The sequence below is a fragment of the Bos grunniens genome, chromosome 7, assembly GCF_055505025.1.
Source record: "Bos grunniens cultivar Pamir isolate PY7600 chromosome 7, Bosgru_T2T1.0, whole genome shotgun sequence".
Lineage (NCBI taxonomy): Eukaryota > Metazoa > Chordata > Mammalia > Artiodactyla > Bovidae > Bos > Bos grunniens.
Genome location: NC_141171.1, coordinates 43,526,592 through 43,545,928, shown reverse-complemented (window position 1 = coordinate 43,545,928; position 19,337 = coordinate 43,526,592). Strand labels below are relative to the sequence as shown.

Genomic DNA, 19,337 nt, shown 5'->3' with positions numbered 1-19,337 from the left:
GCTTCCTGAAGGGCTGGATGCAGCCCCTGTCCCTCTGGACCTCGGGTGAGGCACTCACGGTCAGCGAGTGGGTGCAGGCGGCTCTCCCCGCCCCCCCGCAGGATTGCACAAGACTACGTGTGGCAGAGATTACTGGAAGTCCTGAGGATTTCTTCACTCAGGGCTTGGCCGGGAGTGGCAGCCGCCTCCCCTTCCTGCCTCTCTGGGTGATTAACGTCCCGAGGCCTTGTCCTGAGGGGCGCTCAGTCAGCCTGGGGTCCCCACCCTCCACTGGCGATGTGGCCTGCAGTATGTTGGTCTTACCCAGGCCATGGGCAGGTGGGCATGGCGGGGTGGGGAGATCACATGGGGCTGGGTCGTCCTGCTTTGCTTTCCCCAGCTGGGTGTCTGCCCCCTTGTCAGTGGGACCCTATGTGACCCTACCTAGCCCCACCCAGGTCTGGGGGCTCCTCCTGGCTCAGCCCAGCTGCCCAGAGAGCCTCGGCACACTTGACCTGGCTGCAGTAGGATGGGGCTCCCGTGGCCCTGCGGCCCCTCCAGCTCAGAGCTGCCAAACCTCTTCTCTTCCAGACACTAGTCACAGATCTGGGGGTGTGTCCCTGTGGCTCAAGCTAGGCTCCCAGGGCTCAAGGTTCCCTTTGTGGGTGGTGGGAGCAGCCCCGGAGCCCACAGGATTCAGGGGCCTGAGAACAAGGGTGGGAGTGCAGCAGGGCCCCCACTCCCAAGGGGCTGCCCTTATCCTGGAGGTCTTGGCCATTTGCCTAGGAGGGAGTGATGGGGCAGTTGATGGATCCCCCAGCATAGCCCCCGTGTGGGTGGGGTAGTCAGGTGGGCTGGGGTCATCTGAGGGTTCCCCTAGGGATCCTGCCGCCCCCAGCCCACTGTCCCCAGAGGCACCCTTCCCCATCCTTTGGGGTTGGAGGGCAACCTTGGGACATGCCTGTCTTTCCCCAGGTCATGATGCCACCACCGCGGAGCAAGAAGCCCAGATAGCTGCCCCTGCAGCCTGGCTCCTGGAGCCCCCTGATGCTGGCAGTGGGGCCCGCCATGGATGGGGAGCTCCCTCCGCACGAGGCCCCGCCAGCTGGCAGCGTCCTATACAGCCCGCCGCCGCTGCAGACCCCACTGTGTGGGCCCAGCGTCCAGGTGAGCCCCAGCCCCGGGTGTGTGGGGAGGACCCTCTGGGGGTCATGCGCCACCCCCGAGTCTCTCACACATTTGCTGTATGGTTTCTGATGCCAGGACCACAGCCGGCCCTTGGGAGGCTTGGCCTGGGTTACTGGCCCCACCCACGAGACATCAGTGGCTGGGATTGCTGGCCAGTCACGCTCATCCACTCTGCCACGGCACTTCTTTCTCCTTATTTTTCAAGACTTTATTTCTGAAGCACTTTTAGGTTCATGGGAAAACTGCACAGAAAGTTCCCATACAACCCTCCCCGCTCCCCTCCCCTCCGTTAGTGTCTCAGGGTCCTCAGGGTGCTGAGCCCAGGAGCCGGTGCCCATCAGCATCACTGTCTGAGGACCATAGTGACATTTGGTTCACTTTTATTGCTAGGTGTTCTGTGGGTTTTGACAGATGTCAGGTGACCTGTATCCCCTGGTCAGCATTACAGAGCAGTGTTGCCACCTAACCCCACTGCCCCATCCATCCTTCTCTCGAGTCTCACCTTTTTCAGAATGTCCTAGGGAGGACACTAGGACACTGTGTAGACTCTTCAGACCAGCTTCTTCCCTTTAATGATGTGCGTGCAGGGCTCTTCTGAGTCTTTCCATGGCTTCACAGCCCATTTCTTCCCATCGTCCACATGTCCCACGGTTGGTTTATGCTTCCACCTGCCGAGGGACACCTCACTCGCATCTGAGCTCTGACGGCTGCAGTGAAGAACCACAAGTGATAGAGTGACTGTGGGTGCTGGGCCTCCTCATGTCACAGAGGGTGTGGAGGCCTTGCACAGAGGGGCCAGCGTACTCCAGAGTCCGGCCTGCCTGGAGCAGAACAGGGCTCCTTCCCTGCAGAAAAGAAAAGAAGTTGAATGTCTTGGTGGGGAGACTTGAGCTGCTCGGCAGGGGGAGCAAGTGGGATGTGGGCTGTGTGGGCGCAGCAGCAGCAGCAGGTACACTCAGGCATGTCTTCCCCCGACATCTGCCGGGATGGAAAGGAAAGGCCGGCAGGGGGAGAAAGCAAGGATCCAGCTTGGGGTTCAGAGAGGCCGGGCACTAGGCCACTGGAGCAAGGCAGAGTTCCAGGTCAAGGGCCCAGAGCTGTCAGGAGGCACCCCAGACTTCCAAGTGTAGTATCAGACGGGGCTGTAGGTCATGCACAAACCCAGGATCCACCCCATGCTCAGCTGTGCCCACGAGGCGCCCTGACATGGCAGAGCACAGCAGCAGGTCAAGTCGAGCAGGCCTCACTGTTTGGTAGGGAGGGAGCGAAAGCAGATCCAGCTGAAGACCCCCCACAGCCTCAGGCCAGGCCTTCCCCCAGGCACACCTGTACCCATGTAGCTATGCCCACAGGGGCCCTGCCCTCCTCGGCCCTGCCTGTCTCCAAGCCTCTGCCCACCCATGCCCTCTCTGACTTGTGGCATGAGGTGTGTTCCTTCCTCACATGCCATGTCTCTCCGTTTCGTGGGCTTGGAGCCTGTGCCTGTCATTCTTAATAACCCTTCAGGATTCCTCCTCCTCAGCGTCTCATCATCTGCTTAATTATTTCCCCGTTGTTGCGCCTTTGGGGTGACTCTAGTTTTCTGCCGCTATAAATAGTGCCACTGTTTTCTCCCCGCTCCTGGATGAGTCCCTGGGGGTGTGCTTCTGGAGTAGAATTCCTGGGTCAGAGCAAGCCCCAGCTCAGGCAAGTTTGCAGACGAGGGAGCTCTTCTGCAGGGAGTAGGCTCCTGCCATGTCCCATGGTGGTGACCCAGGAAGCCAGCCACAGGCCAGGAGGCAAGATCTGCAGGGACAGCACATGCGGACCACAGGGGCTGAGATACTGGAATCTGGGGGAGGATGTTTGGGCCGAGATGGGGACCTGAGTACAGGGAGGTGCTGCGTGGGGGCTGAGCTTCTGCAGTTGGAGCCCACAAAGCAGGCTCTTGGGCTGTGCACAGAGCCTGTCTGTCTCTGGCCACTGAACGTGGGGGTGGCCCCTCAGGCCACACTGGGACTGGCCCACAGTATTGACACTAAGAGCTATCTTTTCTTTATCTGAAATTCCAATTTCATTGGCCAGGTTTCACTGGCTGTTCTGTATCTTATCTGGCAGTTCTATATTATCTGCTGCACTGCCTGAGCAGGAGTGTCATCTCCTTCATCAGTTTACATGAGGCCTGGGAAGCTCCTGGCTAATCTCCCAGGACGTTTTCCTCCCCAGGGGAGGGCCAGCCTCTTTTCTCCAGGCAGGCTCTGATTGGCTAGCCTGCATAGGGACCCATCTTGGGACCAGTCAAGTCCCCCAGGCCTGCCTTCTGAAGGCGGTGTCAGTCCCACTGGCTGTAAATATAAAATCCCAGGGAAGGCTCTGACTGATAGGTTGGGGTCATGTGCCCCCTCTCTGAGCCAGTCATATTCTATGGACCTTCCTGTTCACCCTGGCCCTCTGGAGAAACGGAGGCACAGTGAACCTGCTGGGAGGCCCCTGGTGGGAGAGGGGCTCAGTGCCCTCTGGACCCTGCCCCAGGGCAGTGGCGGGGACCAGGGACCCTGCCCCACCACCCCCTCCCCTGATGCCCACTGCTTTGTCATAGGACACCATGCTGCACTACCCCTGGTGGAACAGCTTCTCGCCCACGACATACCCAGCCTTCTCCAGCGAAAGCCAGTAAGTGTCCAGCTCCTAGGGTCCTGCTAAAGGGTCCCCACCCACAGGGCTTCACTTTGCTTCTCCATCCCACAGTTGGGACTAAATGGAACCAGAGCTGTCAGTTGGGGAGTGGGGCTTCAGTGTCCAATCAGGAGGGTTGAGACCCAAGCCCTAGACTGACCTGCTATGATCTGCCTTAACGAGAACCCTCCAGGGAGACAAGCAGCAGTAGTGGGGACAAGGGGCCCAGGAAGGGTCCCACTGTGGGGACATCATGTGGGCAGTGAGAAACTATGGGGCTGAAAGGAGCCTGGAGGGGAACTTCTCTTTGAAGGGCATTGGCAAGCTGGGTTTTGAAGGATAAATAGGAGTTTGCCGGGTGGGGAACAGGCCTGGAATCTGGCCAAGGAATGGCCTGTGCAAAGGGCATGAAAAGAGCATGCAGCCAGAGCCTCAAGGTTTTTCTGGGGTTCCGTGTCTGGGGATGTGGGCACGTGGGCCCTTCCTAAGCAGAGTTTCTGAGGTACCAGAATTGTTCTTGCAGGCTGGTGACCCCCACCTCTGTCCTGCATGCGGGGTGGGTGGGCAGAGTTCTACCACGCCCACCAGCTCAGCTTCCTTTTCCTCCTGCAGCCAGTTCATGAATTCCTCCTTCATCATGGGCCAGCCCTGCACGGACCCCAGCTATGGCCCCGCGGCCACCGCCCCCAGCTTCCCACCAAAGAGCAGTGATTTTCCTCAGGTAGGAGACCTTGGCTGGGCTGTGCGCCTCTTGGAGGTGTGAGTGCCAGCGGACGGGGCTTGTGTGGGGGGATAGCCGGTGTCACTTTTCCGTAGCAGGGATGCTGGGTCAGAGGTCATGTCACTGAGGCCAGGGGCCCATCTGCTGTCACTCTCACCTGCATGCAGGTCATAGGCCGTATCACAAGCGCTTTGCCCACGCGCTTTCTCCATTCGGGCGCCTTGGTGGGTCCACAGTCCCCATGCCTCGTCCAGGGGGTTCACAGGTGGTGCCGCGCTTCCCTCCACTCAGCAGCCCTTGATCGAGAGCTGCAGAGGGGTCTGCGGGAAGAAGCCCAGTGCTGTCCTGGGGGGGCCTTAATGCCAGGGTGACCCCCACCTGGGGGCAGGAAGTAGGGGCAACAGGGGCTGTGTGGTGCTGAGTCTCCCTTGGAAGCTTGGAATTCTCGGCCCCCAAGTGGCTTCTGTGTCTGGGCAGACTCAGCGCACAGTCTGGGGACGATCCAGTGGACCGGCTGGGGTGGGGGTGTCAGGTGCTCAGGTTTCCTTCCATAAAGTGGGAGCTTGTGGGCCCCACCAGGTGACAGGCTGAGGAAGGCCATGGACACACAGGCCAGTGCAGGCCTACTGGGCTCTCATGGACGAGGCCAAGGCCCTTCCGACTGGTCTACACCCACTGGGGACAGCAGGACTGGCCAGAGAGCTAGACGGGGCGGTGGGAGTGTGTGCTGCGATGACTGCATCCCCCCAAATTCACATCCTCCTGGGACCTCAGGATGAGAACCTACTCGGCTGTCGGGACTTTGTGGGTCAATTAGTAAAGACAGAGCTGAGGTCATCCTGGTTAGAGTGGCCCTAACCTTGCCAGAAGTCCCTGTAGAGACACAGCATGGGGAGGCATGTGATGAGGGAGGCAGAACCTGGGCACTGGGGAGGCAGGGAGATCCCAGAGCCTGGAGGCGTTGCCCCCATGCCATGCCCTGGACGCCTGCCCTGAACGCAAGATGTGTCTATCATTTGAGCTGCTCCATCACTGACCTTTATGGCTGCCCAGGAGGTGACATGATGGTCTTGTGGCCTGGGGAGCAGAGCCTGAGACCCCGGGGGACACCTGAGACCCTCAGGGCAAGGGTAGTGGGGTGGGGACAGGAGTCCCGTGGGTCTAGCCTCCCGGACTCTATAGAAGGATTTGCGGTTTCCACTGCCGGCCACTGGTCCGTGAGGACACCATTGACCACCAGAAGAGGAAGGTTTGTGGGTTCACACTCCCAGGGCGTCTGCCATGACCCCTCATCTCTGGGCATTTGCTAGCCATGCGCTGGCAGCTGATGGGCCTCTTGTCCACTGGGTCCAGGGCCTGACTCTGTGTCCAGGCTTGTTCCCTTGCTGGGACATCCTGTTCTAGATGAATGAGGCCTAGGCCATGCCGAGTCTAGGGCCAGTGGAAGCCTTTGTGGGCTGACCCAGCTCCTGCGGTGGCTCAGGGGCCTCACTCCCCATCCCACTCAGCGCTTCCACCGTCTCCTGGGCTCTGTCAAGAATTCACACGGCTTCCGAGCCAAGAATCCCCTGGGGCACTACTGCATCCGCTTCTTGCCCCAGGTGGGAAAGAGCACCCTCATTGGAGGTGATTGGAGGTCACATTGGAGGTCACACATCCACCCAACAGAAGCTCAGAGTGTGGCCGCGGCCCACTCATCCTCCAGTCTCCCATGTGGGGGCCGACTTGGACCAGGTCTTCCTTTAAAGCAGTGAAACGTCTTCAAATGAGCTCTCACCCCATTGCCGACCATGGGGTCACACAGGTGCGAGACTGTAGTGCAGCCAGGGTCTGACTCTGTCGTCAGCATCCTCCATCTCCCCTGGGACCCCATGCCTGTAGCCAAAAGCAGGACAGAGTCCAGAGTGGGCCTGGCGTTCAAGGTTGTTCCCAGCCCAGCTCCTGCCTGGTGGGTCCACTCTGCTCCTGGTTCAGACTGAGTGACATCGCATGGTGGTTGGCACAGGGACAGCCCCAAAGACACCCTCATCTTGGGACCTGTGGACGTGTCACCTCATGGGGCAGAGGGGACTTGGCAGGTGGAATTAAGCTAAGGCCCCTGAAATGGGGTTGACCCCTGGGGTCACAGTGTCATCACAGGGTCCTTATAAGAGGGAAGTAGAGGGTCAGAGACATAGAGACAGGAGATGCTGCTCTGCTAGCTGTGAGGATGGAGAGGGAGAGGCTGTGAGCCAGGGATGTTGTACCTCTAGAAGCTGGAAAAGCGGGGAGCCAGTGTTCACTGGAGCCTCCAGAGGTTACCAGTCCCATGAACCCATCTCGTACTTCCGACCTCTAGAACCATGAAGTAATAAATGTGCTGTTGTAAGCCATGGAGTTCGGGGTAGTCTTATTACAGCCGCTTCATCACGTGAAGCCCTCATGAGGCCCATGACACATACCAGCAGCTGTTGCTCCTGTTAGTACATCAGGAGTTTTGGAATGGGGAGTGCAGACCTGGGCTGGCGGCAGGCAGTGGATGTACACCTGCAGGCCCTAACACATCCCCCTGGTAACTAAACCTGAGCCCTGAGTTTCCTGCTGGCCAAAGTGAAAAGGGAAAGACTGTTGGGGGGCTGTGTGACCCTCACAGCCCAGAAGCAGAAAGCTTCCCCCTGCCTTCCCTTGGGGCCTGGAGCAGTTCCCTGGAGGCTCCACACAGCCAGCTTGAGCCCAGGACCTGGTGGGGTCCCCATCCACCAGTTACCTGGGAGGGATCTACAGCCGAGGGAATTTGTTCAGCCGAGGGAATTTGTTCTGGGGGTCTAGGGCAAGAGGTCAGTCTGGCTCCCACTTGGAGGTAGCTCTCTTTGTCTGGACAGTCCTGGCCATCAGACCAGGCTCCCGCTGAACTGCCACAGCTGGGGGCCCTAGTTCCAGCCAGGGAGGGGTCCGCTGAAAATTTCATCCCTGATGCTCTTTTCTGTATGTTTGAAGGTTTTTATAAAACACAATGAACTTTAAAATGTTTTAGCCTTACAGGGACTTGGCTGGCAGTCCACTAGATTAGAACTCCTTGCTTCCAATGCAGGGGGATGTGGGTTCCATCCTTGGTCGAGGAGGTAAGGTCCTGCATGCCACATGGTGTGGCCAAAAAATAGAGAAAAAAAAAAAATCTTAGATTCTCAGCAAAGTGGCCAAAATGATACAGAAAATCCCTGAGCGCCCTGCCTCATCTTGTGGCTCATATGGTAAAGAATGTGCCAGCAGAAAGAATGAGACCCAGGTTCAATCTCTGGGTCGGGAAGATTACCTGGAGGAGGAAATGACAACCCACTCCAGTATTCTTGCCTGGAAAATCCCATGGACAGAGGAGTCTGACGGCCTATAGTCCTTGGGGTCGCGAAGAGTTGGACACGACTGAGCGACTAACACTTCCACTTTTCTCACTGCTTCACCCAGTTTCCCTGCATGTTACATGTACCAGCTTACATGGCCAAGGCCGACATCACAGGTGCAACCCACATGACTACACTTGTGTGCTGAGGCTTCGAGGAGAACCAACCAGGTGTCTATAGGGTGCCCCATGCTGGGAGGGGTCAGAGTCCCTGGCGGGAGGCCCCCAAACATAACACATCAACTCCAAGGCCCTATCTCGTTGCTGATGGGTTGACTTAGACCCCTGCTGGGGCAGCGTCCACTGAGTCCCTCTACTGTGCACCACGGTTGGCACTAAGCCACTCAGACCCCTACACCCCTGACGGCTCGAGGGGCCCCATGTGGGGTCTCCAGGCCTGGGGTGTACTGTGTGTTTGGGGGATATGGCTTTTGTTCATTATTTTTTAAATTAAAATATTATTTGAATTTCTTACAATTTAGCAGTTTTAGTACATTCATAGTTGTACAACCATCACCTTTAGATCCAGAACATTCCATCCTCCAAAAGAAGCCCCACCCCCATGACCAGTCACCCCCACCCCCTTTCCAGTCCCTGACAACCAGGAACCTACTCTCTGTCTGTGGATTGTCCTGTTCTGGACGTTTCCCATCAGTGGAATCACACCCTACGTGTCCTCCTGCCTGCTTCTCTCACTGAGCATCGTGTTCTCAGGTCCCCTCCGTGTTGCAGCCAGGGTCAGGGCTTTAGCCTTTTTCCTGGCTGAATCATATTCCACTGTGTAGAGGGACCACATTGTGTTTATCCATCCTGTGGATGAACTTGTGGGTCATTTCTGCTTTTCCACTACTGTGAATCGTGCTCGTGTGAACATGCATGTACAGACTTTGCTGTGAGTGTGTGTTCCAGATGGGACTGAATCTCCTCGGGGGGATGTTTGGGGCCTTGTTAGGGTCCGGGCTGAGGGGGAGTGCTCAGCCTTCCAGACAATTGTTCAGGCTTTGTACCTCCAGCTGCCCCTACCCCTCCAGGCCCTCCTCTAGTCCTCCTTTTTCTGGAGTCCTGGCTGCAGGGGTAACCAACCCGCCCTCCTCTGTTGCTCCCCAGTGCCCAGCCCCCTGCAGCCCCCCGGGAGCAGGTGCTACCCTGTCCCTTCCTCATAATCTTCCCTGGATCCTTGCATCTCTGCCAGGCCCTGGGGAAGGGGACTCTTTGCAGTCCACTGAGCCCTTCTCTGTCTGTCGTCAGGGTGAGCATGTGCCCTGAGGGTCCCTCCAGGCATCCCAGGTGGGCCTGGATGAGGGTGCTGTCCGTTTGCCAGCTGGGCTTCTGGGAAACAGGATGAGGTCATAGCTTGGGGAAAGTGCTTCACAAACTCTCAGCAGCATCCTATGCGGGTTGGGGGGAGGAGCAGCATCATCTGCGTTGCGGGTGTATCTCCCACAGTTGGAGGCCCCGCCTACCCAGCCAGCAGTTCCCACAGCTCCTGGTACTGGCCGCCAGCACAGAGTTGCTTCCCACGGGAAGCCCCTGGTTCACTTCCATGGCCAAGGCCCCTGCTCCGGGGTCCTCTGAGGGGAGGGCCTGTCCTGCCTCTCTCAGCACCTGGGCCCCAGGTGTCCCGGGATTGTGGTCCCATCACACCCCTCTCACCTCCATCTTCACCCAGTCTTCTCTTGGTACACATCCAGATCTCCTTTTGTAAGGGCACCAGCCATTACTTTAGCATGACCACATTTTAGTTGACTATTTCTGCAGCAACCCATCCCCAAAGAGGGTCCCATCATGGGCCTCACCCACCCCTACGTGCCCAGCCCGGTGGTGGCCTGGGGACCCGAGAGCGTCCTGGCAGCTGGGCAGCCCCATGCCAGTCAGGGACGACCAGCCATCTGGTGATGAGATACAGGGGACCGAGTGTGAGCCCACTCCTGGCAATCTGACCAGTTTCCTGCCCCTGAAATCTAATAACAAAAGTTTGTGCTTGTCCTTTGTGGGTCTTATCATCATGTCAGTTTCCTAGTAGTTCTTTTTAAAACTGAGACAGAATTTACACATCTTAAAATTTATTCCTCCAAAGTATATTTGCACAGCTGTACAACCACCACCTTTATGTAATTCCAGAACAATTCCATTACCCTAAAAAGAAACCCCATCCTCATTAGCAATGACTCCCCAGCCTCTGATAATCAGGCACTCTCTATGTCTGTGGATTGGCTTGTTCTAGACATTTCCCATCAGTGGAATCACACCCTGTGTGTCCTTTGTCTGCTTCTCTCACTGAGCATTGTGTTCTTGGGGTCTGTCCACATGGTAGCAAGTGTCAGGGCTTCCCTGTTTTCCATGGCTGAGTGATGCTCCCGGATATGGAGAGACACGTGGCTGTGTTCACCTTTGGGTGCTTTGCATGTGTGGGTTTCCATGTGGACCTGTGTCTCTGTTGCCCCTCATGGGTGCCTGGCGGTGGAATCACAGGGTCGTGGGGTGACTTTTCTGAGGACGCTGCCCCGTTTCACAGCCCACCTGCCGTGTGGGGTTCCAGTTTCTCCTCATCCTCCCACACTGGTCCCTGCCGGCTTCATGGATCCAGCCATTTGGGCTGGTGTGGAGTGTGTCCTGCTGGTTTCAGTTTGCATTTCCCTGTTGCCAGACTGTGTACGTCCTTACCTCTCCTGGTTGCCATTTCTACATGTTCCTTGCCTTCAGCAGTGGCCTCCAGGCCATGTGCCCCCCCACCTCCTCCCCAGCTGTGGGCTGCAGACTGAGTGGGGCTGCAGCATTGGGCCAAGTTCTCCCTGACCTCTGGGACCCTCCCCAACTAGAGTCCCGGGGCACTGGGCAGGTGCAGGGAGGCCTACAGGCCCACCTGCTTCTCCTGGATATGGGCCAGCATTAAACTGTCCTGGGATGGGGGTGATCAAAAGAAATAGTCCAGGATGGGGCGCCCAGCCTGATGGCTTTGTGCTCCCCAGCCACTGGCCCTGTTTGTATCTCTCCTTCTGTGCTGGGCTATGGGTCGCAGGGGGAGATGGAGCTGGGGAAGGACAGAAACCCCTCGCCAAGGCAGGAATGGGAGCTAGGTGGGATCTCAGAGCCCTGCCAGGGTGGCCCTCTAAGTGGGAGGTGGCGGGGAGGCTACAGCATAGGCAAAGGCCCTGGGCTGAGCCTCCTGGAGAGGCAGACACTGAGGGTCAGCTCTAGGGCAGCCAGGACAGGCAGTGAAGGTCAGGGTGTAGGCTGAGGAACCGAGGGCAGACCCAGGAGGGGCCAGCCTTGGTTTCCTCCCTACAGCACGGGGTCTACGCCCCTTGAGTTCCTGCTATGGGCACCCCCAGGACAGCCATGGTCCCTGCCAGGCACAGTTGGGCCTGGGCTCTGGGGGGCAGCGATTTGGGGAAACTGAGGCTGGGGCGGGGAGGGTGCCAGGGCAGCAAGGTACAGGCCAGCAGCAGCAGGGTTCAGGCTGGTGGCGGCAGGCCGGCATTGTTGACAGCCGTCTGTGGCTAGAATCCGCCCCGTTCAGTAATTCTCTGCACTCTGCCAGTAATCGCCCTGACTTACCAGGCAGGCATCATTTCCTGAAAGTCAGCCGGCCTTAGGGGAAGTAGGCGCCGGCGGTGACTAAACCAACATGCAAATGCAGCCGGGCGGGCGCAGGCTGAGGGCTGAGGGCCGGCCGGGCTGAGCCCCCGCGGTCATGAGGCAGCCGCTCCCGCCACCTCCCAGAGACCCTGCCATCACCATGTCCCAGCTGCGCTTCTGGCTGCAGTTCGCCACTATCGGCAAGGTAATCCCGCTCCTGCCAGGCGCCCAGGGCTGGTGGGGTGGTGGGGCGGCGCGGGGGGAGGGGGGGTGGGCGGGCCGGCCCGTGGGAACAACCAGGGTGGGGGTGGGGAGGCGGGCTCCGTCCGGCTTTTTTGGCAGCCAGGGTGATTCCGCTGGAGTTTTCCGGGCAGAGCCACGTGGGATGTGGGGACAGCCAGGGAGGGTAGGCAGCGGGGAAACAGGGGGCCAGAGCCACCCCACCTGGAGTCTCGGGGGCATTCTGGGCACAGCGGCACTGGCTCCATGGGACCGGGTGGGGCACGGCTTGAGACGGGCTCTGATGGGACAGGTAGGAATGGTCCTTTCCTGTCCTTCTGTCCTCCCATCCTTCCGTCCCCCCTTCCCTTCATCCTCCTCTTCTCCATCCCCCTGACCCCATCCTCCCATCCCTCTGTTTCCCGGTCTGCCCTCTGGGCCCTGGATCTGTGTCGAAGGGCGTTTCTGGTGTCGCTTCCCCAGCTGGGAGGGGTTGCTGAGCAGACCCAGAGCCAGGTCCAGCCTCGGGGCTGCCCTATTCCGTCCTGCTGGGTACTCGTGGTGGACGTGAGGGGGCATTGCTGCGTGGGCAGCTCCTCCAGGTCCCCCCAGCTCCTCACTGGTCCGGGGTCTCTGGGATGCTGAGAGAACTGTCAGGGTAACCAGCCAGCTCCCCACTCGGGCTGCAGTGGAAGAAGCAGGGTGGGGACACAGGTCAGGAGGTGACGGGGGGTGGACACAGGCTGCTGAGTTGGCTCTGGTGAGGGCCGGGGAGCTGCTGCCCTGGCCTGACTGGGCCCTGGGACCCAGAGAGGGTGGATCTGGGTTCAGGTCATCTTGCAGGTCTGCTGTGGCTGCCGAGGGTCAGGTCCTGACATGGGCAGGCGCCTTCTCACTCGAATCCAAACACCCACCCTGCGCAGGGCAGGAGGGGCCCTGGGAGCCCCACCCCCAACCCTGGTGACCCCAGTGAGGCCCCACCTCCCTTTGCCCCTGAGGATTCAGGGGCCCCCAGACGATGCTGGCTGCCCTTCTGGGCATCTGGTAGGGACAGTGTCCACAGACAGGGGAGAGGGCACCCACTTCTTTAATAAATTGTACTTTTCAGAACAGGGTTAGGTTTATAGCGAAGCTGTGGATCAGTTCAGGGTCCCCATGGGTCACACCTCAGCTCAGCACCACCTGCATCCCAGCTGATGGGCTGGTGCTGATATGTCATCCTCAGCCAAGGTCTGTACGTCCCCTTGTCCTCTCTGCCCCAGGACCCCATGTCACCATGCCCCCTTGGTCTTGCCATTGTCTCCCCTTGGGAATGGGGGCCTGGGCAGTTGTGAGTGGAGAGCTCGGGTCGGTTGTCCTGCAGGATGTCCCCAGTCTGGGCTTGTCTGGTGTTTTCTTATGGTCACCCTGGGACCATGGATTCCTAGGGGAGGGACCCAGGAGGAGACGTGCCCTTCTCATCTGTCACACCAGGGGTCCCTGCTGCCAACCTTGACCTGACCTCCTGGCTCCTCCATGGGGGAGGGGGTGTCCTTCCTCTGCACGCTGTCCTGGGAAGGGTCTCCATGCAGCCCTCTCAGAGGGTATAGTTCCCTTCAGCCCAGGGACTCTACCATGGTCAGGGCTGGCCCCCCAGCCCTGCCCCGCTTCTTGCCCACTGCTCAGCAACTGTTCTGCCTTCAGGGAGCAGGGCAACCCCTCAGGGCTCCAGGTCTGCTGGCTAATGGCTCGGGCCATCATCACTCTGCCCAAGCTCAGTGCCATGCACTGAGGAGGACCACGCAGATGTGGTGCCAGGGGATTTCAACAATGACAGCTGTCCTTGCTTGTACCCAAACCCACCCCAGCCAGCCTCAGTGTCTGGGGACCTCCTCATTGTCCACCAGGCTCAGGATGGGCCACCTCTGACCCCAGCTGACCAGGGATGGGCTGGGGAGCAGGCAGGCCAGACCCCCCAGCCCTCACTCCCTCAGTGTCCCCTGAGATGGGTGCTCTGGCCTGTTGAGTCACCCAGCTCTTGTGTGAGGGTGCCAGGAACCTCAAGTGGATCACGGAGCACCTCTTCCCACTCCTGGGGTTGGCATTCCCCTCCTGCTTCCCTTCCTGTTCTGTCCCAACCTCGAAGATTTTATTCACTGCCTCGCCTAGATTTCACCAGGTCATGGGGTCCTGCCATTGCAGGTGGTGGGGGAGGCTGGGGTCTGTCCCCGCAACACCGTGAGACCAGGCTGTGGATGGCAGGGGGCAGAGGCCCGTAGGAGCCTAGTGGGCAGAAAGCTGTCCTTACAAACCCCCCAAGCCAGGGCAACCGGGTTGTGGGAAGCCGTCTTCCCAGGGCCCCCAGCCTCAGACTGGCTGACTTGGCCCTGACCCTGCCATGCCCCTTCCTGCCATTCCCCCTGTCCTCTGGGCATGGTGGGTCCCACCTGCCTGTTTGGGTTCCCCTGCCTGCTAGCATGGGAGCATGGGGGTCTGGGGAAGCTGGTCAGTGTCACCTGGAGGTTCCTTCACCCCAGGGCCGGGGCAGGTGGTTTGCATGTAGATCAGTGGGAGGGGAGCCCCAGAAACACTCTGCAGGGGGGTGGGGCAGGGCTTGGCACTGCCTGAGCCAGGATGCCTAGTCTTAGTGACTTGGGGGGGACGTCCCCCTCTACCCCCCCCCACCCAGCCAGGAGCTAGCTCACCTGTGGCCTCCAGGCCCCAGCTGGGCACATCGGGTGGGCCCCACTCCCCAGCATCCCTTCCTCCCCAGAGTCCACTGATCTTGAGTCCCTAGGTTGGAGACCCAGCTGGTCTGTCCCTCCCATCTTCCTTGCCTCCCCCACCCCCTGCCACAGGTTAGTGGGACACATGCAGCCTTCCTGGCAGCCTGCCTGAGCCCACCTGGCTGTGGCCCTCCAACTGCCCTAGTGGGCGGGTGACCTGTGGAAGGTGCGCTGGACTGGGTGCTCCCAAAGGGCTTGTTCCCTCCTCCTCTGCCTTGGCCCCACCTCCTCCTTGGCCCCTCCCTGCTCAGGAAATGCTCTCACTGACATGCCCTCTGGGACCACAGTCTGTCCATAACCCCTGCCCCATGTCAGGCAGGCTTGGGGGCTCATTCCCTGGAGTGATTAGCTGAGCGTACCCCACATTCGGGCACGGAGGGGCTAAGGGAGGTGGTTGGGGCCTTCACCTTCCCCAGCTTCAGGCACTGGGGGGGCCCCCTGCATCTTGGTATCACCCTTCACAAGGATGGGTGTGCCCTAAGTAGACTCCAGCGTGTACTTGTGGGGTCTGCTTTCTCTTACCTCCCCTTCCTTTTCCCCTTTCTTTTTTAAAAAGAAAAACCAGCTTTATTACTATAATTCACATACCATACAGTTGACCCATTTGAAATGTGTAATTCAGTGTTTACAGTGCATTTACAGAGTCATGCAAGTGTCATCTCTGTTTAGTTCCAGAACATTCCATTACCCCCCGAAGATACCCCATCCCCAAGAGCAGTCACTCCCCTCTCCTCCCCAGCCCCTGACCACCAGGAACCCACTCACTTTGTGCGTCAGCCTGTTCTGGACGTTTCCCATCAGTGGAATCACATGCTACGTGTCCTTCTCTGTCTGCTTCTCTCACTGAGCATCATGTTCTCAGGGCCCATTGCGTGGTAGCGAATGTCAGGGCTTTATCTCTTTCTATGGCCAAGCATCATCAATGGCATGGCTGGGCCTGTGGCTCTGCCGGTGTGGCCTCACAGCCGCCCATACCTAGCCTGTCTTCCAGGACTCCTCATACCTCGATGACCTCTCCAACGCTTCCATCTTCTCCTCATCCGTGGACTCCCTCTCGGACATAGCCGACACGCCTGACTTTCCGCCCGCTGACAGCCTCAGCCAGGTGCCTACCATCTGGGACGTGAGCACCGGCCCCTCCGCCCACGACAAGGTCAGTGCGCCCAGCCTCCAAGCTGGCAGCCATGCCAAGGCCACTCAGACCCAGACAACACTGCTACTCAAGGTTGCTCCTGTCTCCTATGTGGGCCTAAAGATGCAGGGGCTCCCAGGGGGAAGGGGGACTCTGGGGAGCACAGCACACACTAGTGGATATTGGTGGATATCTGCCCAGCTGCCTGACAGGTTCAGTGCCTGTGAAACCCCTGGACCCTCAGGAAGGGTTAGGGAGATGTGACATGCCCAGAGCAGGTGCAGTAGGCAACGCAGGCCCAACCCACCTCTGGCTGCAGGGGCCCAGTGGGGCAGTAACCCTGCCCTCCCCTCACCAGGGCCCTCCCACCAGCTCCTAGCCTCTGCCAGGCCCAAGCGGGCAGCTGAAACCCCACACGTACTCCTGCTGCGGCCAGCAGGGCTGCAGGAACCTGACTCAGCCTTCCAGGAACCTGAGCCCGAGGCTGTTTGTTTGTTTTTGTTAATTAAAAAAAAAAAAACGGGAGAGGGAATTGAGGGTAGGTTTCTGATCTCCTTGTACCTCATTTCCATTTTATTTTCATTTCAAGAAAACTTTGTGTGTTTTTTTTGTTTTTAACTTCCCTGGTTAAGATTTTTTTTTTAACTTCCCTGGTCCAGGGGCTAAGATTGTGCTTCTGCCATAGGGAAACACAGGTTTGATCCCTAGATGGGGAACTAAGATGCCGCATGCTGCACAGCACAGGCCCCCCCCTCCAAAAAGAAAAGAAAAGGAAACTACACTTTGATTAAAAAAACAAAAGTTTGTTTTTACTTTCCTTCCAGTTTTATTGAGATGTAATTGACACATGGCACTAAGTTTAAGGTGATGCCCACACAGCACAACGATTGACTTGCATATGTCATGAAAAAGGACCACAATAAGTCAGTGAACATCCACTGTCTCGTATCGATATAACAATAAAGAGATAGAGGGACTTCCCTGGTGGTCCAGTGGTTAGAACTTGGCACTGTCACTGCTGGGGGCCTGGGTTCAATACCTGGTTGGGGAGCTAAGAGCCCACAAGCCACACAGCATAGCCAAAAGAGGAAAAAAAAAAAAGTAGAAAACCTTTTTTTTTTCCTTGTGCCTAGAACTCCTTGCATTTACTGTTAATTTTCATATACAACGTACAGCAATGTTGTCTACTTATCATGCTGCCTCTTGCGTTCCTAGTTCTTATGTGTCTAGTGCTTTGTATGCCCCTAGTACTTATTTATGCAGCAGATCTAAGCAGGCAGACAGCAGGAGGGAGGCTTGTAGCCAGCTGAGGGGCTTGAGGACAATCAGGCGAGCCCTCCTGGAGGCTGGGGGCCTATCCAGGCACTTCAGCCCCACCTCTGGCCTGCAGGCTCATGCCCCCTCTCCCTGCCTCTCTCTCCTCTCCAGCTGTTCCCGCCCAGTGGGACATTTACAGGCCTCGAGGACCCTGTGTCCTCCCTCTCCAGCACCCCACTTCTCATCAGCTACCAGGTGAGCCAGGTACCTTCCCTAGCCCTGCCCAACCCTCCCGGACACCAGGGAGGGCCACTCAGGCACTTGCTGTGTGCAGTCTGGGCCAGCTTGGGAGCACGGTCTATTTTACAGACGGGAAACTGAGGTCCCAGGGAGGCACCATGCTGTGGGGGGCAGGTGGGGAGGGTAACACCTTCCCATCACCTGAGTCACTGGGCTGGCTAGTGGTTCAGGCTCCTGCCCCTGACGGGGAGGCTGGCGGGCTGCAGGGGACAGGACAGTCCCCAGTGTGACAGCATGTCTCCCCAGGCTCAGAGTCAGCCTGAGGAGGACGACGAGGCTGAGGAGGATGAGGCGGAGGAGCTGGGTCACGCGGAGACGTACGCTGACTACGTGCCATCCAAGTGTGAGTATCCTGCTATGGAGACTCCTAGCTGCACAGCGCCCAGGGCCTGGGTCCTCTGGCCTGGGGCGCCCATTTCGGGGGTCTCTGAAGGTCCCAGGGAACCTTAAACTGCCAGAGCAGGTGTGGGTGGGCTCCTGAGGGACTCTTCTGTAATCAGGGTTGTTTGTGGTCCTCACCTGGCACAAAACCAGCCGCAGGCCAATGTTGCAATGGAGAGGCAGGCCGCCTTCCTCTGCACCTGGGAGGGTTTTAGGAATCTGCCACTAGCTGGCACTACGCTGATGGGCCCTCCCTTCCACTTCGTGGGGCGTGCCCCACCCATCCTGGCCCCAGGTGGACCTCCCTAGTGCCCTGGTCACATCCGGGCCACACCCCTGACCTGCCCCCTCTGCACATCCCTACAGCCAAGATTGGGAGGCAGCACCCGGACCGTGTGGTGGAGACCAGTACGCTGTCTAGCGTCCCGCCGCCAGACATCACCTACACCCTCGCCCTGCCCTCCTCAGACAGCGGGGCCCTGTCTGCCCTGCAGCTGGAGGCCATCACCTATGCCTGTCAGGTGATCCCGGGGTCTCCCACCGGGTCTGCGGCCTGCGTGGGGATAGTCTCAGTGCCCACTCTGACCCTGTCGCACGCTGACCCCCTCTTCCCCCACCCCCGCAGCAACATGAGGTCCTGCTCCCCAGTGGGCAGCGCGCAGGCTTCCTCATTGGCGATGGCGCGGGTGTGGGTAAGGGCCGCACGGTGGCCGGCGTCATCCTGGAGAACTATCTGCGGGGCAGGAAGAAGGCCTTGTGGTGAGCTGCCTCCCCTGGGTGTGGGGCGGGCCCGCAGCCGGGGAGGGGGCTCCTGAAGCCTACTGGCCCGCAACCCCAGGTTCAGCGTCTCCAATGATCTCAAGTACGACGCAGAGCGCGACCTCCGGGACATCGCCGCCCCCGGCATCGCGGTGCACGCACTGAGCAAGGTGGGGTGGCCGCAGCCCCAAACCTGGTGTGGGTCGGGGTCACGGAGCCCAGCTCTGGCCAAGCCACCTCATGCACAGATGTCCGCCCTCTCCCCCAGATCAAGTACGGCGACAACACTACCTCAGAGGGCGTCCTCTTCGCCACCTACTCTGCCCTGATTGGTGAGAGCCAGGCGGGTGGGCAGCACCGCACGCGCATCCGGCAGATCCTGGAGTGGTGCGGGGAGGCCTTCGATGGCGTGGTATCCTCGATGGGATGGGGGCGGAGCCAAGCGCAGAGGCGGGGCTAGAGGGGCAGGGTCTAGGACAGGGGGCTGGGAGACCCTGACAAGTCCCATCCTGGCAGGCTCTGGAGAGGTGGAAGTGCGGGAGGAATTCCCGGCAGGGAGGGTCTGGTGTTGCATGCTCGCCCTCAGTGACCGTTGCTACCCGTCCCTGGCTGTCTGCCTAGGCCTCCTGGCTTCAATGGGCCGGACCCATGTCCACAGGGTCAGGGTGGTGGTGGCTGAGACACTCCAGGCGGTGAGACTCAAGGCCTGGAGAGCACTTCCTGCCCTGTCCTCATCCACCTCCCTAGTAGTGGAGCTGAGTGGGCCGGCTAGGCCAGGCGATCCAAAGGGGAGCCAGGCCAGAGGGCCCCCCTGCCCCAGCTTGGCCAGCTGGTGTGGGTCCCAGGCCTCTCTCCCTCCTTTGCTCTTAAGTCTGAGATCACTTCCTTTTTGTTCACACCAAACTGTAGGAAAATGAAGTGTAGGAGAGTATAAGCTAGAGTCTGATGTTTGTGTCCTGTCCACCTCTTCATGTTTCCACATACTCCTTTTACCAGTAACAATCTTCCAGAGGACCCACCTTGGCC

At 59.0% G+C, this 19,337-nt stretch overlaps 1 protein-coding gene across 9 annotated transcripts in view; it reads left to right on the top strand.

Moving 5' to 3' along the window:
• SBNO2 (strawberry notch homolog 2) overlaps positions 1-19,337 on the top strand; it is a 42,276-nt gene that overhangs the window by 13,339 nt on the left and 9,600 nt on the right. For 3 of the 9 annotated variants that reach the window (XR_015167334.1, XM_086411291.1, XM_086411290.1), the window contains exons 2-11: positions 955-1,146; positions 3,746-3,819; positions 4,435-4,543; positions 15,462-15,635; positions 17,043-17,126; positions 17,418-17,514; positions 17,919-18,073; positions 18,178-18,311; positions 18,391-18,481; positions 18,580-18,723. Coding sequence is in view for 8 of the 9 variants with exons in the window: in XM_086411291.1 (XP_086267417.1) it covers positions 1,027-1,146; positions 3,746-3,819; positions 4,435-4,543; positions 15,462-15,635; positions 17,043-17,126; positions 17,418-17,514; positions 17,919-18,073; positions 18,178-18,311; positions 18,391-18,481; positions 18,580-18,723 (1,182 nt within the window). In the remaining variant the exon portion in view is untranslated. Of the gene's footprint in view, positions 1-954; positions 1,147-3,745; positions 3,820-4,434; positions 4,544-11,481; positions 11,704-11,825; positions 12,031-15,461; positions 15,636-17,042; positions 17,127-17,417; positions 17,515-17,918; positions 18,074-18,177; positions 18,312-18,390; positions 18,482-18,579; positions 18,724-19,337 lie in introns of those variants that run through there. The other 6 variants (XM_086411294.1, XM_086411292.1, XM_086411296.1 and 3 more) reach the window with 5 other exon arrangements.